The sequence below is a fragment of the Lepidochelys olivacea genome, assembly GCF_965140295.1.
Source record: "Lepidochelys olivacea isolate rLepOli2 genome assembly, chromosome: 2".
Lineage (NCBI taxonomy): Eukaryota > Metazoa > Chordata > Testudines > Cheloniidae > Lepidochelys > Lepidochelys olivacea.
Window position 1 is genome coordinate 37,417,282 of NC_140412.1, and position 20,171 is coordinate 37,437,452.

Genomic DNA, 20,171 nt, shown 5'->3' on the forward strand with positions numbered 1-20,171 from the left:
CTTTAGTTAAGTTTCTTTCTTCTAGTCTTAAAATATTTTTAGTGACATAAGCAAAGTTTATGTATTACAAGTTGGAATTCCTATTTCTCCCCCTCTGCTTCTCTAAGAAGCTATTGCTGTTTGGGTAAACTTTACAGAGCTGCTGAAATGAGGACTGGTACATACATATTATATGCTTCTCCTGTTCAAATTAAAATGATCTGTGGATCATACTCCCACCCTTAATTTAATGAGTGTAGGTGGGGATGCAAGGAGAGGTAAATTTAGAAGCATCAGGTCACTTCTTACCATGGACAAACCTAAGGGAAGGGGGCAGAGAGGCAGGAACATTCCATGAGGATAACGTCAGAGATTTTCCTGGAAAGCATCCTCTAAGGGGGCAGAATTTGAGGGCTCGCTGACTTGGCAGCAGGTGAAGCTTCTCAATCTGGGATCCAGAAGGAAAGGAGCCATGAGATCCACAGAGATAGGACCCATCCAGAAGGACAGCTGTGCCTCCATGTGACTTTGTTAGGAACCCTGCTGCAGTTTGCTGGATCCTTCGATTGTGGAAATCAAGCTGATCTGTATGAAATCCTGAAGCGCCATTTGCACCTTCTCCTGTCCCAAACCCTTGAGGAGTCCCTTCTGTACAGAGCCCCATTGGAAGGGCTTCCACTACATGCCAGGGAGAAGGCATTCTGTGCAGACAGAGGGAAATCTGCCTGGGGTTGTGCCCCTTCATATATATTTATGGAGGGGAGACTCCACCTACCTTTGCAAACATTTAGGGCTCAGTGCTGCTTTCTGACTGGCAGCATAATACCACAAAGCTTGGAAAGCAGCAGGAAGCTACATAACTTGTGTGTATACAAAATAAATAACTTATCAAGATATGGCCAATCACCACTCTTCTTGTGTGTCATACCCTTTGGACTAACCTCTGTATGTTTGTCCGACATTAATTTGTCTCCAGAGCCTGGACAGGGCCACCTTTTCTGTTTGGAAAGTAGCTCATGCATTTTCAGCATGAGTCATATGAAGTGTATGCATCCCCTGCAGTGCAATTGGTGATTTTTAAATATAGTATGACAGGTGATACCTAATGAATGACCGACGACAGGATCAAGCACGTATAGACTCTGATCTTGCAGTGAGCTCCATGTGGATTCATCCCTGTGCTTTTGCAGGTACAGGCATCTACAACATGGAGCTCTTTGCAAATTTTTGGGACCGGGTTCTCCCCCACTGATATGTCTGGATACAGAATAATGCCTTGATACTGATATGTTTGGTGTTGCACCCTGTGATGGGGTGTATCAGGCCCAGAGGCCCTTTCTGGAGGGCTCCGGATACTACCACACACCGTCCCAGAAAGAAGCAGTAAAGAATTCCTACAGGCTGCCTAGAGTGACTGCAAGGAGTAGTCAATCGGGGCCCAGGTAGGCCGTATAAAAAGAGCTGCAACGCTCAAGACAAGCACTTGCTGCCTGGAGCTGGAGGAGAGTGGATGGCATTCTTAGATGGCTGAGGGAACTACAGGACTGCAGACAGAACAGTTGCTGGCAGGGACCAGGGGATCAAGGAGGAGCTCTTGGCTGGCTGCTGGACTGAGTACAAGACTTCAACCCTACAGTAAGAATGAAGCATATGTGAAGGTGCTGGGGCTGTGGAGAAGTTTCCCAGGGAATTGAAGCAGCATAGTGAAGAGTTAAAGAGGACACAGTGGCACATAGCTGCTATTCAGAGGGTCCTGGGCTGAGACCAGGAGTAGTGGGTGGGTCTGGGTTCCCTCCCCCGCATTAGCCACGGGGAAGTGGCCTGAATATTGAAATGTGATACACTCTCAGAAGGGGAACTGCACTGCTTAGTGGCTCAGCTGGCGAGCTGGGGCCAGAAGGATCCAGAGAGGGCAAAGCCATTGCCTCCATGGAGGAAGCCTTGGGGTATGGCTCAATACCCAGGCCAGGTAAAGACTGTCATACTATTAAAGGACTGAGCCTGAGGAGGGCTGCAGGACATTATGGAGGGCCCTGAAATAGACCCAGTTGGACTGTATGCTGCAGAAGGGATTTGTTTTGTTTGCACACCAACAATGCGTGACTCGGTCAGAGGGCTGAGTCTCAAAAGAACTGCCTGAAAAACCACTGACAGAGGTTACCACAGACAGAGTGGAGCAGATGCACACCTGCCCTGGGATGCTCGCGAGAGGTGGGTGCCACCCTGTAACACCCCCCATGCACTGATACACCATCAAGAAATAAAGAGGCAAATATCGTGGCTATATTTGTTCTGGAAGGAAAATACAGATGGTACCGAACTTAACAACTTGCCTGTGATCACAACCCCACACACACTACACACAAAATAACAGGCTTAAAACTTGTCTAATCATCTAGCACATAAATTTGAATTTAAGTTGTGATCTTCATTTTAAGGAGTGGAACAACTTTCCAGGTCCAGGAGAGCAGTAAAATAAAAACAATTTCAAAGTTAAATTGAGGCCAGTCAGCCTTGACAATAACCTTTTATTAGGCCTTAAATAATAAATACTTAGTACATAGAGAGGTTTATGTCATTAAAGAACTCTGCAAACACTTACAACACTTCTGGGAGGTTGGTAAACATTACTAGCTTCACTGATTTTCCCAAAGCCACAGAGGAATCCAGTGCCAGACAGGGCTAGATCCCAGCATGACCTTCCGGCTCCTGGTCCCTTACTCTGGCTCTTATTTACTGGATACAGCAGTCATCTAAGACCTAGACCCCTTTCTTCTGCTGATATGCCCATAGGAGGAGGGCAAGGAAGAAGGAAACAAAAACAGTTCCCTCCTAATTCTTCCATTTTGGGGTGGCATTTGCCTTCCCTTTTTGCTCCTGGAAGAGCAGGGGTTCAATCTCTCACCCTCTGTGGATCCTCTGAGAGCCACACTCAGAAAGCCAGGGCCCCCTGTATGGTAGCCTGGTGTCTCTTTGCTGTCTCCCAGTCCTCTGTGGCTTTCTTCTCTGGAGAGTGTCCTCTGGAAGCACCTTAAGAGTGAAAAGGGATTCCACAGTGCAGGGAGAGGTAGCAGAAACATTAAACAGTGTTAGGTTTTATTAACTTTTCTGAGTACTCCCACAGGGTTTGGGCAATGTTGTTCTCATAGCCTTAAATATAGCAACACAAATGGTTCTGCAATAATAAGTCAATTAGTGATGAAAAATTACATGGTTTTGAATGAGAGAAAGTGCTTCTGAATCACTCCGCTGACATGTTCCTTGGTCGCTATGGTGAAAATGTATTTGTTTAAACCAGTTAAAGAAATACTAGGGATTCAGTATTCCCTCGGTATAATCAAAGGGTTAAAACAATAATATTAATGTAACTTTGGGGATGATTGTTTTTCTTGTTTCTGGTTATAAAAGTACTAGAATATAACATTAATTTTCATTTATCTTGCTGAAATCCTTTTAGCTGTAACACTTCAATCAACAACTCTTATCAAGGATTTCCTATTGTGCACCTTGGAAATAATCCATAGGCAAACAAAATAGAGTCCATTTTCATTATTCAGCCACTGGAAAATGTATTTACATTATCAGAAATATCAGATCTCCACTTGCTACCACAGCAAAGTCTTCCAATAGTAACGTACATATAATCCTGGCTTAATGTTGCATTTATGTTCTGCACATCCATATGTCAAATCAATTATTTTACTCTGGTAAAGAACAGCAAATAGGGATTAATTCCTCTTTACAGAGGGAGGTAAACAATTATTTTCAGTTCGAATGTCTTAAATTACAAAACAATGAGTTTTTTTTAATCTGAGAGGTTATACAAAACCGGCTCTGATCTGTAAGAGTCACCATAGCATCCCCTCACAACATTCCCCCTTTCTGACTCTCCTCCTCACCTTCAACTATGTGTTGGACTCTTTTCTGACTCATGAGGATTGGATCTCACTTCTTCTGGAGCCCATAAATATAATTTCTGAGTGTTTTGGAATCACTAGAAATCTCTGCAGGGTGTTTGTAACCTTTTATGTTATTTAAAGTGAATTTAGTAATGTGGTATTATGCCACTGTAGGTTTGGCTCTGGTGGCTAGTTTCAAGCTTAAGAGAGTGAAAGTCACCTCTGCTACTTGCTTCAGATTTAGAGTCTCTAGGAACACATAAAGACCAAGGCTAGTGGCCATACATACATTCACAAGTACAAGGTCTGGTCTGTTTTACAAGTTTTATTAAAGGTTATTAAGGTTATGATTACCCATGCATATAGAAATTATATAAAGACCTAGCACAAGTTACAAATATAGTCATACTCGCATGCTTAACAATATTTCTAAGGTCTGATGGATGCCTTGCCAATTGATCATCAGTAGAGGGATAGTTCCTATTGGAGTTTTCCTGTAGGGAACTCATTTTACCCAGTCTGGGAGCCCTCTTTTATCTTGTGATTCTGACTACACCTACACTCTGCACAAATGTGTGAAGGTGTCCACCCTCTTTTTCCTTATTTGTATTTGTTCCCCCAAGAATAATGGTGTACCCCATTTTTCATAGGTTGGTTATTCTCATTAGCATTTATGCATAATGTATACCCTGCAGTTAGGGCCCGTGTTAGAACAATGCGACTACCAGGTATCTTGTAGTCAAAATTACTCTTGTGGTTAATTTTTAAGCCATTTGCACATCTTTTCCTGTAATCTTGTAGCACAGGGTCATTCTTTGGTCACTTATTTATGTCAAGCATTTCTTAGGCCTAAGTCCTAGTATGGTTAAGCTGACATTTTACATGCCTCTGCCTGTAGGCCTTGCATTTCAGCCCTACTTACTTAGATACCTAATGCATTCTTATCCCTTTTGACTACTGATCAATTTTATACTTCTATAATCCTACAATTTAAATCTATTTAGCATACAATGAGTATACATTATGTAACCCTTTTGCCCATCAGAGCTGGCAGCAACAAGGGCCGGGTTCAGTATCTAGGGGTTCCGTTTCAATAACACAATGCAAAACCGGCTCGAGCCCCCACCCAGTGACCTTTATGACAATTACATACCACCCCCCTGGGCACCTCTAAGAGGCAATACTTCCCCTCTCGCAAGCACAGAGTCTGAGTGAAGCAAAAGCCTTTTAATAAAGGAGGGAAACAATGTGGCATTATGTTGGGGAAACACCACAAACAGGATTCATAACACCAACCATAAGCAAAAGACCCACTCCCAAGTAAGTTTGGCAGTGTCCTTTTCCCCTCAAGATCTTAAGTCCAGCAACCCAGTAGTCACCCTACACACACACACACACAGTTTCTGTCCTTGGTCAGTGCAGCCCCCGCAGAGTTCAGAAGTTCATCTGCAGAGTTTACCTCCCAGCCTGGGTGGAAGTGGAGGGAGGTATGGGGGACATCTTACATGCTCCTGTCCGCTCCTCTCTGCCAGCTGCCCGGCTAGCCACTCTGCTCCGCTCTCCACACTAGCCGTCCTGCTGTCCGCTCACCAACTTGTCTTCAAACCCCCACACACACTTAACACAGCTCTCAGTGATCTCAGCTCTTAATAACTTCAGCTCTTTAGTGATTTCAGCTGTCAGTGATTTTTAGCTGGTAGTAGGGGAGCCTTAGTGCTTGTGCACCACTACCCCAAATTAGGTCTAATACTTAGACCTAGGTATCAGTGATTTCAGCTCTGCAGCATGTAATGAGACTCCTAATAGAGCAAAAATTAGCTCTGCTATTACACAGCAGAGAGAGGAGAGGTCAAAATAGCGTTTCAGGCCCTCAGAAGAGTCCCAGACTATCAGGTACACATACCTGTCCCCAGTCTCTCTCAATTCACTGGGTTTGGAACCCATGTTCGTTGCCTAGTGAGTGTTACTTAGTTGAGGGCGAGTCCCTCTTTCATAAAATGCCAAGTATAGTTCTACTGTCCTTGATTCACATAACGACGATAACAATGCTTTATTACTTCTACCCCAGTGACAGAGACTGGGGATCCCACAGCAGCCAAAGTTACCATTTGGGCAAGCAGTCCATCATTCTAGGCAGGGTGGGTGTGCCCATGCAAACGAGATCAGCCCTTGAAGTCCTTTTCCACAGCTCTCCACCAGATGTCAGGGTAGAGCTCATTCTGACTCTGCTTACAATTACATGACATGTTAGTTAATCATAACATTACACAATAAATGAATGATAAAATGAAGTAATTGGCTACAGTAGTCCATCTTCCCAAAAGCTGAATGTGTTGTTCAGGTATCAGAGAACTTGTCTGAATCCTGATTCATTGCACAGTAGTACATTATGCTACCCCTATACCATTAGGCTAGTCCCAACCACCTTATTGTGCTGGAAGTTTGTGAGATCTAGAGTTCTTTAATTTTTCTTTGATGTTGAGAGTCAGATCTTCCTGATATGAAGTCCTGATATGGTGCAATAGAGGCAGTGTGAAAGGACTGGTAAAAGGAAGGCAACTGATGTGGGTTAAGGTTTGTGGGAATTCCAGAAGTGAGACTTTAGGAAGGATTTGAATGAGAAGAGATTGTAGGCTTTGGGGCACTGGGAGTGAGAAGTCATTCTGTAGGATCAGCAGGGTGGGAGGCACAGAGCTGGGAATGGAAGGACACGAATGGGATGTTAAGGTTGGTAGCTGCAGGAACCGAAACACAATAAAATGTATTGCTGGAAAAATGGAGGGCCAAAAATCAAAACAAGAGAGATTGGAAAATTATTTTGCTCTTCTGCAGATGGCCAGTCTTTCTCCTGGATAGGTTGCCCTGCAACACAGTCAGAATCCATGATCTTCTGGGAAGACAGAAAGGCTCAAGATAACTTTTGCTTGATGAGGTACATAAGACTTTAAGAGTCAACCAGCAGAGGGCAAAGCAGAAAACTTGACTCTTCAATCAACTGACTAGAGGGATTTAAAAATAAATCCAACAACTTTAAAAAAAAACAAACCCAACCTTACCTCCTGCAGTGAAGCTCACAGTTACAAACTCCCTCAGTACAAAACTGCACCTTCATTTACCCATTTCCTTTTTTAAAAGCATACACTGTTACTGATCATAATAGAAAAAAAAGGCAAAATAGGTTTTTGATACTAAAGAAATAATAAGTACTTAAGCCAATAGCCAAGAAAATTGTTGGAGAAGAGCGCATTACTGATTACGGTACAAAACAGGGACAAGCCATTGTTTCCATGCAAGTCCATTGGTGGGAAATATACATACTCACACAACATGTAGCATCATTGGCTTAATCACTGAGAATGCTATGTTTAGCTGTCGACAATCCCTCAGTGTTGAGCTGTAGTATTCTCAGGGCTAGTTCAAAGGCTTAAATGTTCGGGGGGTAGGCAGAATTACATCAGGAATGTTGGCTGGCAAGTGACCAAGATTCAGTCCTAGAAAGGACTTCAAATGCTGTCTGCTGGTTGGATCATCAGTTTCCCTGGTATGAACCAGGTACTCATGGGTTCACGAAAAAATGCTGAACATCTTTCTCATCACTTGAAATATGAATCCCAGCCAAACTACCTCGGCATAATCCTTGATAGATTTCTTACATATCTTAACCACCTGAGGAAAAGGCACCTAACGTGAGGACTCAGAACATATCTTCTAAGCAAAATGACCAGGACTTCATGGGGAGCAAACACTCAAATTCTCTGATCATCTGAGTTAGCTCTCTGTTACTCTGCAGCTGTACTCTGGTCTGGCTCCATCTGTCTTACAACAAGTTGGTTGACACACAGATACATTCAACCATGCACATCGTAACTGGGATGATTTCGTCCATCCCAGCACTATGACTCCCCGAGGTAAGCCACTCATCCACACATCTGTTGTGAGGATGCTACAGCCTCAATGGGTGAGAAGATCAGGGCAAACCCAAACCTGCCATCATACAGTCCTCTTTGACTACCCAAAAGCACACCTGTCTTCAAAGCACCCATTGCAGGCCTACTTGCCGTGCCCAGATTTCTCTGTAACATTGATGTGGCATGAAGAATAGTCTGGAGCTGATGTCAGAAACCACTCTCCTATAACTGACCTGACTGTGCATGTACCCAGCTTTGATTTGCCATGCTGCTCATGGGTCCTTCTGAACAGATTTTGAATGGACCAGGGTCAATGTGCAGCCAGTCTTCACTCCTAAGCACAGGTGCTGGAACTAGGGGTGGTTGGGGTGCTGCTGCACTCCCTGGCTTGAAGTGGTTTCCATCATATACAGGGTTTGCAGTTTGGTTCAATGGCCCTCAGCACCCCCACTATACAAATTGTTCCAGCACCCCTGCACCTGAGGAACAATGAGAGGATCTCACATACAGCTGTGGCCAAAGACAGACAACGTCACATAGCACTGACAGCTGCCCTCTGACCAGATTTGAGGGTGGTCTGAGGGCTCTGCACTTTGCTGATGAGGGTGCCGCAAACTGGCTTGGCAAGCTCTGCATTTGATAAGAAGAACTGGCATAATCCAACAAAATAGCACTGCTCCATCTCTGCCAAACATGAGGCCTGATGTAAAAGAAAAATTAGCAGGATTGCTGTACAGCTTTTCAGTCCTGACATTAACTGAATCAGAGCTTAAAATAAAAAACAACTTTCAACCTCAGAATTTCTTACACTGCAATTAAGTTCCCTTGCCTTTAAGGTGTGCATTACACCAAAAGTGGGACTGGCATGATTATTTTGACTGTTCTGTGTCTATAATGCTGTTCTTGTTACAGGTATCCAAACCTCTGTCACCTTGACACTGGATTACAATTATGTGCTCAACATGAGGCTATCCCTAAACACCATTAGGAAGTTTCATTAATGCAGAATGTAGCAGCCTGCGTTCTTAGAAGTGTTTATATATGAAACACATTACACCTGTACTCTGTGATTGGGACTAACTTCCATTACATTTCCAAGTTCAATTTTATGGGGTTTTTTTGTTTGTTTGTTTTTGTTTTTTTAATCTGTAGTTCAGTATCCACTAGACTCTCTCCTGGAGATACCAAGACAGCTAGGGAGACCCTCTGCTGAGGGCCTATGCACAAGGCACATTCAATGAATTTGTTTTACCCACGTGCAAATGACTACACAAGGTGGAAGATCATGTGGAATCAGTCCCACTCCATCTACTTTGAAATGCAGGGGGAATTTAGGGAGACAGATTGTAATTATACAAATTGGAATTCATCTGGGATTTTGTGAAAAATGGTATGGTCTGTTGATAAACCACAAATGATGAGGATACTGATTATACAATGCATCCTAAAGTCCCCACCTCTACCAGCACAGTAGCTCAAAACAAGAACACTGATTTAGGGAAGAGTACCACCTCCTGAACTGTAAACCTCACTTAGTGTTACCCACACTTACAGGGTAGAGGACTCTATCCTGGGAAGCAGAGACTCTGAAGAAGACTTGGGGGAAGTGACGAATAATCAGCTGAACATGAGCTCCCAATGTGATGCTCTGAACAAAAGAGCTAATGCAATCCTGGGATGCATAAACAGTGGAATCTCGAGTAGGAATAGAAAAGTTATTTTACCTCTAAACTTGGCACTGGTGCAACCAGAGTTTAAATACTTCATCTAGTTCTGGTGCCTGCAGTTCAAGAATGATGTTGAAATTGGAGAGGGTTCAGAGAAGAGCCACAAGAATGATTAATGGATTAGAAACATGCCTTACAATGATAGACACAAGGAGCTCAATCTATTTAACAAACAGAAGGTTAAAGGCTGGAAGTTGAAGCTAGCTAAATTCAAACAGTAAACAAGGTATAACTTTTTAACAGTGAGGGTAATTAACCACTGGAACAATTTACAAGGGTTGTGGTGGATTCTTGATCACTGACCAGTTTTAAATCAAGATTGGATGTTTTTCTGAAAGATCTGTTCTAGGAATTATTTTGGGGAAGCTCTATGGCCTGTGTTACACCAGATGTCAGAATACATGATCACAGTGGTCCTTTCTGGCCTTGAAATCTATGAAGCTATAAATAAATCAAACCAATATAAAAGCTTTTCAGAAAAATCAGATTTACCAAGTAAATATTGCTTCAATACTATCCCTGCTCCTCAACGCAGACATTACTATTACTTCTCCTGATCTACACATTTCCAGCTTCTAATATAGGTCATTAACATAATGCCATCTTAATTTCACAGAGATGCTGGTGTCTGTGTGATCGCTGAAGAGATACAACTGAGAGTGGCATGAAAAATTGCTGTACAATATATGGAGAATTGGATGGATGTTTTACATTTATGGCCCTGAGCCATCAAAACGTTGAATCTAGCCACATGCTTAATATATTGCAAGACCAGAAGAAACCATTGTGAATGTTTAGTCTGACCTCTTGTACACAACAGACCACAGAACTTCTCCAGAATAATTCCTGGAGCATATATCTTTAGAGGTTTTTTTATCTTGATTGAAAAATTGTCAGTGATTGAGAATCCGCCACGATCCTTGTAAGTTGTTCCAAAGGTTAATTACCCTCACTGTTAAAAAGTCATGCTTATTTCCAGCCATTGGATTGTGTTATACCTTTCTCTGCTAGATTGAAGAGCCCCATTATTAACATGTAGTTAGTAATAGACTGGAATCAAGTCATCCCTTAACTGTCTCTTTGTTAAGTTAAATAGACTGAGCTCTCTGAGTCCTTAACCTCCAACTGCCAAATGCTGGGACCGGACAACAGAGTATGGATCGCTCAAAATTGCCCTGTTCTGTTCATTGCCTCTGAAGCATCTGGCACTGGCAACTGTCAGAAGACAGGATACTCACTAGATGGAGAATTAGTTTGACCCCATATGGCCATTCTTATTTTCTTAGTCTATCCTTTAATCATTCTCATGGCTATTCAATGAACTGTCTCCAATTTATCAACATCATTCTTGAATTGCAGGCACCAGAACGGGACACCGTATTCCAGCTCTGGTTGCACCAGAGCCAAATATAGAGATAAAATAACTTTTTTAATCCTACTCGAGATTCCCCTGATCACGTGTTGCCTGACTACATTAGTTCTTTTGGTCAGAGCATCAAGTGGGAGCTCATGTTCAGATGATTATCCATCACGGCCCCCAAATCTTCTTCAGTCACTGCTTCTCAGGATAGAGTCCTCGATCCTATAAGTACGGCCTACAATATTGTTCCTAGATATATACATTTTCATTTAGTTGTACTAAAATACATATTGTTTGCTTGTGTTCAGTGTACCATGTGATCCTGATTATTCTGAATAAGTGACCTTCTCCTCCCAAATTTTTGTGTCATCTGCAAACTTTATCAGTGATCATTTTATGTTTTCTTGTAGGTCATTATTAAAAATGTTACTTAGCACAGGGCCAAGAACTGATCCCTGCAGAATCCCAATGGAAACACACCTTCTCAATGACTATTCCCCATTCACAGTTACATTTTGAGATCTATCAGTTAGCCAGTTTTTAATCCATTTAATGTATGCCATGTTGCTTTTATATCATTCTAATTTTTTAATCAGAATGTCATGTGGAACCAAGTCAAACACATTACAGAAGTCTAAGTACATTACAGCAACACTATTACCTTTACTAACCAAACTTGTAATCTCATCAAAAAAAGATATCTTGGTAGTTTGACAGGATTGAGTTCCATAAACCCATGTTGATTTGTTTTAATTACATTAATCCCCTTTAATTCTTTATTAATCTATTCCCATATCAGCTGCTCTATTATCATGTCTAGGATTGATATCAGAATGACATCATTACCTGGGTTATCCCATTTACTTCCCCAGTGCTCCATGACTTATTGAAAATTAACCTTATCAATCAAGTGAGCTCCTCAGCCAGCTCTTTTAAAACTCTTGGGATGCAAATTATCTAGACCTGCTGATTTTAAAATATCTAACTTTAGTAGCTTCTGTTTAACATTCTCTAGCGATACTGGTGGAATGGCAAGAGTGTTATCATATGATGAGACTACATCATCTGTTTTTCCCCAAATAGAGAATATAAATGACTATTTCTGCCTTTTCTGCATTATTATTGATGATTCTACCATTTCCATTTGCTAATGGACCAATACCATTGTCAGAATTCTGTTTGTTCCTAATACATTTTAAAAACTTTTTAAAATTGTCCTTACCTCGGCTGGCCATAAATTTCTCCTTTTGTCCCGTTGTTTCCCTTATCATTTTCTACAATGCCTAACTTCTGATTTACATTCCTTACTATCAACTTTCCCTTTTTTCCATTTGTTGTATAGCTACCTTCATTTCCCTGTAAACTCGGTCATGTTTGTTTTGGTTTTTTAACTAGCATGGCCATCTTCCTCAATTGTGGCTCTTTGGGCATCTAGTAAGGTGTTTTTAAGTGATTCCCAAATTATCTTTCATATTTTTTCTAATTAAATTATTTCTCCCAGCTGATTTGGCTCGTACTTGTTTTCAGCTTTGTGAAATCGGCCCTATTAAAGTGCTGTGTGTGTATGTGTGTGTGTGCCGGGGGTGAGGTGGGGTGGGGTGGGGGGATTACATTACATTACTGGTCTAAACTTTATTCTGTTTGCACATTATAAATGTAATGAAGTCATGATCATTTGTACCTAAGCTACCATTAACTTTCACGTCAGTGATCAGTTCCTCTTTATCTGCTAGGACAACATCTAATTTAAAACTGATGTGTTGTAAATATAAGTTTAGGCTACAAAGAGGAAACCTTAACTGGATTCCAAGTTGAATACAATATATATATATATATATTTGAATGAAGAATGCAAATGTTCAATGTAGTGTCAATTCCGGTTGGTTTGCGCCCATCAGTTATTACACACTATATCCAGTTAACTATTCTTTTCATCTACTGCCATTTAAGGTTATTTATAATTCCCTGATTCATGGGCTGAACTAAAGATGTGATTTGTTCTTGGCAGGAAAACTGAGGGAGAAAGGCGGTTATGCTGTGCATCAGTGTTATTTCTTTTCAGTCCATGCAGTACTTCCCATCAATCTTTAGTGGACAGTCTGTGAAAAATTGAATTTGCTGTCACTGAACGATGAGGTATATATGTGAATGACATGTTCAGATTAATTCCTCTGAAGCAGCAGGGTCTTGCACTCTTTCAGATTGCTTTTGGCTTGCTTTTATGTTTAATACGGTGTTTGTACTTACAGTACTGGCAGCACAGAGGTTTATTTATATGTTCTTCCCTGGGTGCTAAGTATTCTGTAAACCCTGGTGCCATTCATGCCGATCTGGAGAACATCCCCATCAAATTATGATTTAAGGGACTGATTTGCAAAGGGGTCTCAACCCATGCATTATCGCAACCCATCCTTTTATGCACGCACAAACATCTGTACTAACCCACTGTACAAATAAAATTTACCGAGGTTTTGCATATCACCTGCACTTATAAATATTAATGCTTGAAAAGTGTGTCTGCTCAACTTTGCGTACACATAAATGGCCACTTTCTGAAAACTAGACACTATTTTCCTGCCATCTCTTCTTCCTTTCTTCCTCCTCCCTTTTGCTCTCTTCTTCATTGCTGAGAACTGGGCCTGTTCAACACAATATATTCCCAGCAGAAGTTATGGGGAATGGAAGTTGAAAGAGTGTGTAGAATAAAATACATTGACAATAAAAAATGGGCCACATTATCTAGTAATTTAATTGAACAGTAAAGTTTATACTAAAGTTCTGGAACACATTTACACTCAGTAAGGATGTCCTAATTATCCACTGGTCACTACAACACTTGACTGTAATAAAGTCACCCCTTCTTATTTAGCGATTAAACATCAGAGTAATTATTATGACACATTCCTTATATATTCCAGAGTTTAAATGATCTTATGGGGGGGGGGGCGGGAGGAAAAGGCAGGTATAAGAACACAGAGAGCGGCATAGATATACCCTTATTATGCATTACTGAACTGGACATTGCATTAATGGGCTCTCCAGCAGAAATTGTTTATTGTAAAATATATTTAAAGATATAATGATTTAATAAAGCATCTTTCTTTTTCACAAGATGAGATTTTCATTTGCAACCTCATGGTTGTTTACTCACGTTAAACTTTTAATTTCATGTTTACCTGGTCAATGGAACAGCAGATGACTGCAGCTGTGGTTATAACCAATACTGCTCTCTGTTGTTATGGCAACTAGTGTTCAAACAGCCCTGGTTTTCTACAACTCCTTTCAGTTTCTCCTATTGTAAAGCAACACACAAGGGAAGGGCAACTTTCAGAAACTTCCATAAAAAAATTGGCCAGTGCTTTGAACCCCTTTATTTTATTTCAAGTATGCTGATTCTTGAGCAGGAATCCTCAGCCTAAGAGCCAAGGTGATATCTATCAGCCTTTCCTGGCGCTGTGAGTGATCACACATTTGTAGAACAACTACATCATTCTCAGTTGGTATTTTACTTAAGTAAATGCAACAGAACAAAAATATTTTTTCATAAACACACACAAATGCATCTAAATAGAGACAATTATGCCAAATATCAGCCTGATATTGTTGATTAGCTGATCTTAATTTATTAATTTTTTTGTGTCACTGTTGAGTTTTCCCTCCTATTATTCTGGTGGAATTTCCCTACAAGTTCATGAAGGGCCCCATCCTGATCCTGCTTAATGGACATTTTGCCAATGATTTCAGAAGAAGGATTTGGCCCATGGTATATACTTTTTTCTGCTAATAAGTCTGCCCACTGAGAGTAGGCACCTTTGCTAACATCATGAATATGTTTTCCTCTACAGCAGAGGTTCTCAAACTGTAGTCCGTGGACCACAGGTGGTCCGTGAGCTCCATTCAGGTGGTCCGCAGATAGTTCCTTCTAAGGTGCGCACCTGGGTGGCCGCACACAAGAGAATGAAGGGCCACCCACCTAATCAGTGGAGCCACACCAGCGTGGCTTCACTAATTGGGTGGCTGGACCCTGGAGAAGATGCACATGTAAGGTGAGGTGGTGGTCTTGGGGGAAATAGGTGGGAGGGGGCAGTAGGGTGAGAAGAGAGGGTGGGGGCAATTTGGGATGTGCAGGGCTGCAGCAGCTAGAGAAAGAGGCAACTTTCCCCAGCTCCAGGGCTGCAGCTGCTAGGGAGAGATGGCCCTCCTTCCCAGACCCAGCTCCAGGGCTGCTGCAGGGGGGCAGAGAGGGCACATCCATTGCATTAGAAAGGTAAGACTACTGATATTAATATGAGTTGTGTGCTTTTATTTGTAGAACAAAAAAACCGTTAATTAAGGGGGGTTTTATATAGCGCATTTATCCAAAGCGCTTTACAATAGTTAGCTAATGGTACAAACAACATTTGGAAAGATCATTATGTGATCCGCTGAGACCCTCAGCAATTTTCAAGTGGTCCATGGAAAAACAAAGTTTGAGAACCACTGCTCTACAGTATGTTAGGCTGATTTGCATAAAATATACTGTGGATAATGTTCTTTGATAGGTTACAACTGTAAAGTATACAAAAACTAATACAGAAAGGTTTATTTGTTTTTTCCCAAGTCAAACAACAAAATTACTCAAGTAATTAAAAAGAAGTCTTACTTGATGTGCTCTTAAGTTTTTTGATCAATTAAAGATGAATTATTATTTATAATGCAGCAGCACCCTCGGACAAAATTTGGGCCCGTTGGTGATAGATGCTGTAAAAATACATAGTAAGAGCCGGTATCTGCTCTGAGGAGCTGTCAATCAAAAGGGACAGATCATGACTATATGACCTTTTGAGCAAGAGGCAGCATTTTGTTTTATTAGTCAAAGTCATTTTCCGGAATAAGCAAAATCTGAGTTTAACACGGCTGCTGATTTGGGAGAGAGTGGGAATAGAATGACTTAAAAGGAGCTACTTCTGAGCAATAATACTGAGTTTGGTTTCAGCTGTAATTGAGTTAATGGAACTCTTAAGGGTTTTTGATAAAGGTTTGTGTTTTGCAGTTAATAGACTGTTTACATTCCCACTAGATGTTTATCATAGTTTTTGCAGCAAGTTATACATAAATATGAACTGAGACATTACAGTTTTGGTGGTTATTCAAAAATTATTTACCCGGTGGTTTTCTTGTGGGGGATTAGCCTATTGGTGACTGAGTCTGATCCTGTAAACCCTTACTCATGCTAGTAGTTCTACTGAAGTCAATGAGGCAACTCAAGAGAGGAGAACCAAGTGTAATGAGTTGCATGATGAAGCCCTATGTACTTCTATGGGAAAACAGTACTATTATTATGCCCAACTGTAGACTGAGCATTGGTGGAGGTTTGAGAAACCAAGATTCTGTGACAAGTTCTTAGCTTACAATTAAATGGAGGCTCTTATCAGTATTCTGCTAGAAACTCTCATTTCCCACTCCTGGAAACCACACACCCTAAGTTTAGACAAGTTTGTCTTTTAAAAGGTTTCTTTCAATTTCACCACCTGCAATGCTTCATAATGTTACTTGTATTTTTATCTCTCTCTCCCTCTTCAATATGTGAGGCTGTTTGGGGCTATCAAAAGCTCAGCTTTGGACTTTCATGAATGGCTACTGAGTATATTTTACTTCTGTTATGATCCTGGTCAGAGGACAGAGGATCTGTTCTTTTACAGTTTTCAGTATTTCACTTACAGGTTTTTAACAATGAATATTGTTCTGTATTTACTCTTGGGAAAAATACAAAATTTCAACATCTCTGTTAGTTTATTTAAACATTCATGCTAAAAAGAAAAAAACTAGAACAGGAAGAAAGAAAAGATGAAATATGGAGGGGGACAGAAGATTAAAAAAGACATACAGTAATGAATTGTAATTTTATTTAATAAGAAGTTATGCCAAAATGTTATGAAATATCATAGGTTTGGCTACACACACATTTATCTATAGTGCAAGTACATAAACAGAGCTAAATATACTGGCAGAGAGAAAGAAAGATGTACTAGCATTCTGAAAATATTTTTGACAGGTATTATTAATACCAAGGATGGGGTTGATTATTTATTGTGGTACATGGGAGTATTACCAGGAATGACAGGATACCAGGAAAGGGAAAATCAAGGTTTGAATATTAGGAAAAATTCCTGACAGTGAGATATAGCTAAGGAATAGTCTCCCAATAGAATTAAGTTAACTATTATTATTATTGCGGTATTTATACTGTGATAATACCTAAAATGTATTAGGAGCAGCAACCAGCAACCCTGTCTCATAGTGGCACATCACCCCAAGAACTTACCATCAAGTAGTGGTAGTTCCATCATCTGGAGCATTTAAAACTTGAGTGGACAAAACACTAGACTATATATATTAGAGAGAGAAGGTGTATGAAGTTATAGCTGACCTGAAGAAGAGCTCCAGGAGCTAGAAAGCCTGTTTCTCCCACCAACAGAAGTTGATCCAATAGGAGGTATTACCTCACCTATCTTGTCTCTCTAACATCCTGGGACCAACAGAGCTCCAACAATACAAAAAAATGTATTCTATGAACAATGCCAAACTGACAGAAAAACAACTTGTGTTTTTTCTCTCTCCTCTCTATGATTCCATAAGCAGATTGAAATGCCCTCAGAATCTAATTTATCTAACACTTGCATATTGAATCTCTCCTCCCCTTTCTCCCTCACTCTGTCTTTCCCCACTGTAAATTCTTAGGTCCACTGCTGGTTAACAATGTGACAAACCTTAAACATAAAAAGTGAAATTGTAGGCCAACTGCCTTATTTCACACAGTTGGGTCAACTTGATTTTCTGCAATGTCATGGTCCATGGAATTTTATTTTCATGGGGGTTTTAAGGAAGGGAGGGTTGGCTGATTTGTGCCACTTTTAAAATATACTCCTTAATACCTTGTTTTGCATGGTCATTTATTCTGCACCAAGAGACCATACAGTCACATTCTCTTCCAGTGAGATTATCACAAAACTAATGCCATTTATATGTTCTCCCTCAAAAAATTAAGCATCATTATCAAAGTGTGGTAGGTAGAGAACAAGCCTTTTCTAATAAAAGCATAGGAATGTTCCTGCTTTTCCATGTCCACTGGAAACTACAAGAAATTATGAGACCAGTGAAGGGTTTTTTTGATACACGATGCAGTGCTGCTGCAGCAAACACGAAGTTTTTAAAGTGCAGACTTAGATGCCTGCATAGGCGTAAAAAAGCATCTTTTCCCAAGGGAAAAAAGAGAACTAGACTCTATAGAATACCGCTTTGGTGCTAGTTGCAAACCCGTGTCCACGCATTTGATTAAACTCTTAACAGAACAATAAAGAGATTCAGACAGTTCGTCCGTCCAGCCTGGGGATGCTGGATTCAAATGTGGTGTTTCACATAAGTGAGGACATTTTCTATGTGCCCGATGTTAGGGTTCAGCGGGAATTTCCAATACCTGGGGCTCGGTGAATTGGGGAGCACCGTGGTGTACTCATGAGAGACAGAAACGGCCCACACTTCACAGATCGCTAGGAGTAAGCCTTAACCGGCGATCTCCCCGACCCCTCGCATTTGTCTCAGCGCGGCGTACAGACGCTGTTCGCCGGCCAGGTTCCCGGCGCATTAGTCGGAGCCGCTTGTCCTGCCGGTCCGCCCGGGGTCTGCGGCTCGCGAACACGGAGCTGTCCCCGCCCCTAGGCTCCGGAGGGACGACAGCTGGGCAGCCCACCCGCCCCAGCTCAGAGCCGGCGGGGGACCCCAGCTCGCCCCGGGGACCGAGCCGGAGGGAGGGGAGCGGGACAGGAGGTGAGGGGCTTTGGCGGCAGCCCCGGGGACCCCCCCGCCCAACCCAGCACTTACCCGGGTGCGGCGCGCCCTGCTCCCGCAGTCCGGCCTCGGCGCGGGCGCTCTCGTGGCCGCAGGCCGGCGGCGGAGGCTCGGTGTCGGTGTTCGTCAGCCAGGTGGACTCGGTCTCGCGGGTCCAGCTCTCGTAGTAGCGCGGCTCGATGGCATCGGCTCGGCTCCCCCCGCAGCCCATCCTGCCGGCCCCGGGACCGGCCGGCTGCAGCCCAGCGCCCGCCGCTCAGTGCCAGTGCGCCGGGCGCGGCCAGCACCGCATCCCGCCTCCGCCTCCGCCCGCCAGCCCGCCCGGGGGCCGAGACCCGCCGGAGCAGCGCGCCGGTCCTCGCCGCTGTGCCCTCTGCCAGGCAGCCGCCCCTCCCTTCCTCGCCTCCCCCTCCCGCTCCTCGGCCTTGGGGTCTCCCGCCTCCCCGCCGTCTGCACCGCCTCGCTCCCCGGGAGTTCCTGGCTCTGCGCAGCCCTGGCCCACGCGGCACAGCCTGCGGCGACGCCTCTGGAAGAGGCTCCTCAGCGAGCTGTCTGACCTCCGCAACTCCTCAGCCTCCAGCCCATGAAGAGGCGGGGATGGGAGAAAGCGGCCGCCCAGAGATGCTGGTTCCTTACATTAACGGGTGATCCATTGTTAATATTTGGGATGGGCAAACCTGGCAGGCACTAGCCATAACAAACCTTGGGCGCCCCATTTCATGAATCCACCCTTCCTTTTCCTAGCATGCGAGGGCAACAGCGACTGGCGCTGGATTGCTGCATTAACTCTGTTGCTGCTGTTAAAAGGGCAACACGTGTAATTCAGCCCTTTAATGCCAGCTCCTTCGTGCGCTGGATTGTGCACTTCAACCCGTTTCTCTCAGAGCAACAGACAACGAGTCACTCCATTCATGAGTAAGGGTCATTAAGACTTTCACTGATAGCAACCAGCAATCATATCTGCCATAGTGAATAGTGACAGAGGAGGGAACCGCTGAAATGAATAGGGTTCTGACTCGTTATTGTTATTTCATGTTTATATTACCACAACTCTCAGAGGCCCCATTTTCTGGGGAGCTGTAGGAGAGAAAGGTTTTTCCCCAGATAATTTCTCTCTTGTATAATCATTCATCAGTACAGGGCTGCAAACCAGGTATAGGATACTCATATTTAAAGAAAAAAGAAAAGGAGTATTTGTGGCACTTTAGAGACTAACAAATTTATTTGAGCATAAGCTTTCGTGAGCCACTAAATGCATCCGATGAAGTGAGCTGTAGCTCACGAAAGCTTATGCTCAAATAAATTGGTTAGTCTCTACGGTGCCACAAGTACTCCTTTTCTTTTTGCGAATACAGACTAACAGGGCTGCTACTCTGAAACCTGTCATATTTAAAGATCACCTTTCCTCCTAAAGCCCTTTATAAAAGGGAATACAAATTATTCACAGGGATCACTTCATCCACTACTGAAA

At 42.5% G+C, this 20,171-nt stretch overlaps 1 protein-coding gene across 1 annotated transcript in view; it reads right to left on the bottom strand.

The window, feature by feature from the left end:
- BAALC (BAALC binder of MAP3K1 and KLF4) overlaps positions 1-19,036 on the bottom strand; it is a 39,155-nt gene extending 20,119 nt beyond the window's left edge. Inside the window, exon 1 of the mRNA XM_084622010.1 lies at positions 18,734-19,036. Within this exon, the coding sequence (XP_084478136.1) occupies positions 18,734-18,911 (178 nt within the window). The 5' untranslated portion in view covers positions 18,912-19,036. The remainder of the gene's footprint in view (positions 1-18,733) is intronic.
- Positions 19,037-20,171: the final 1,135 nt, after the last annotated feature.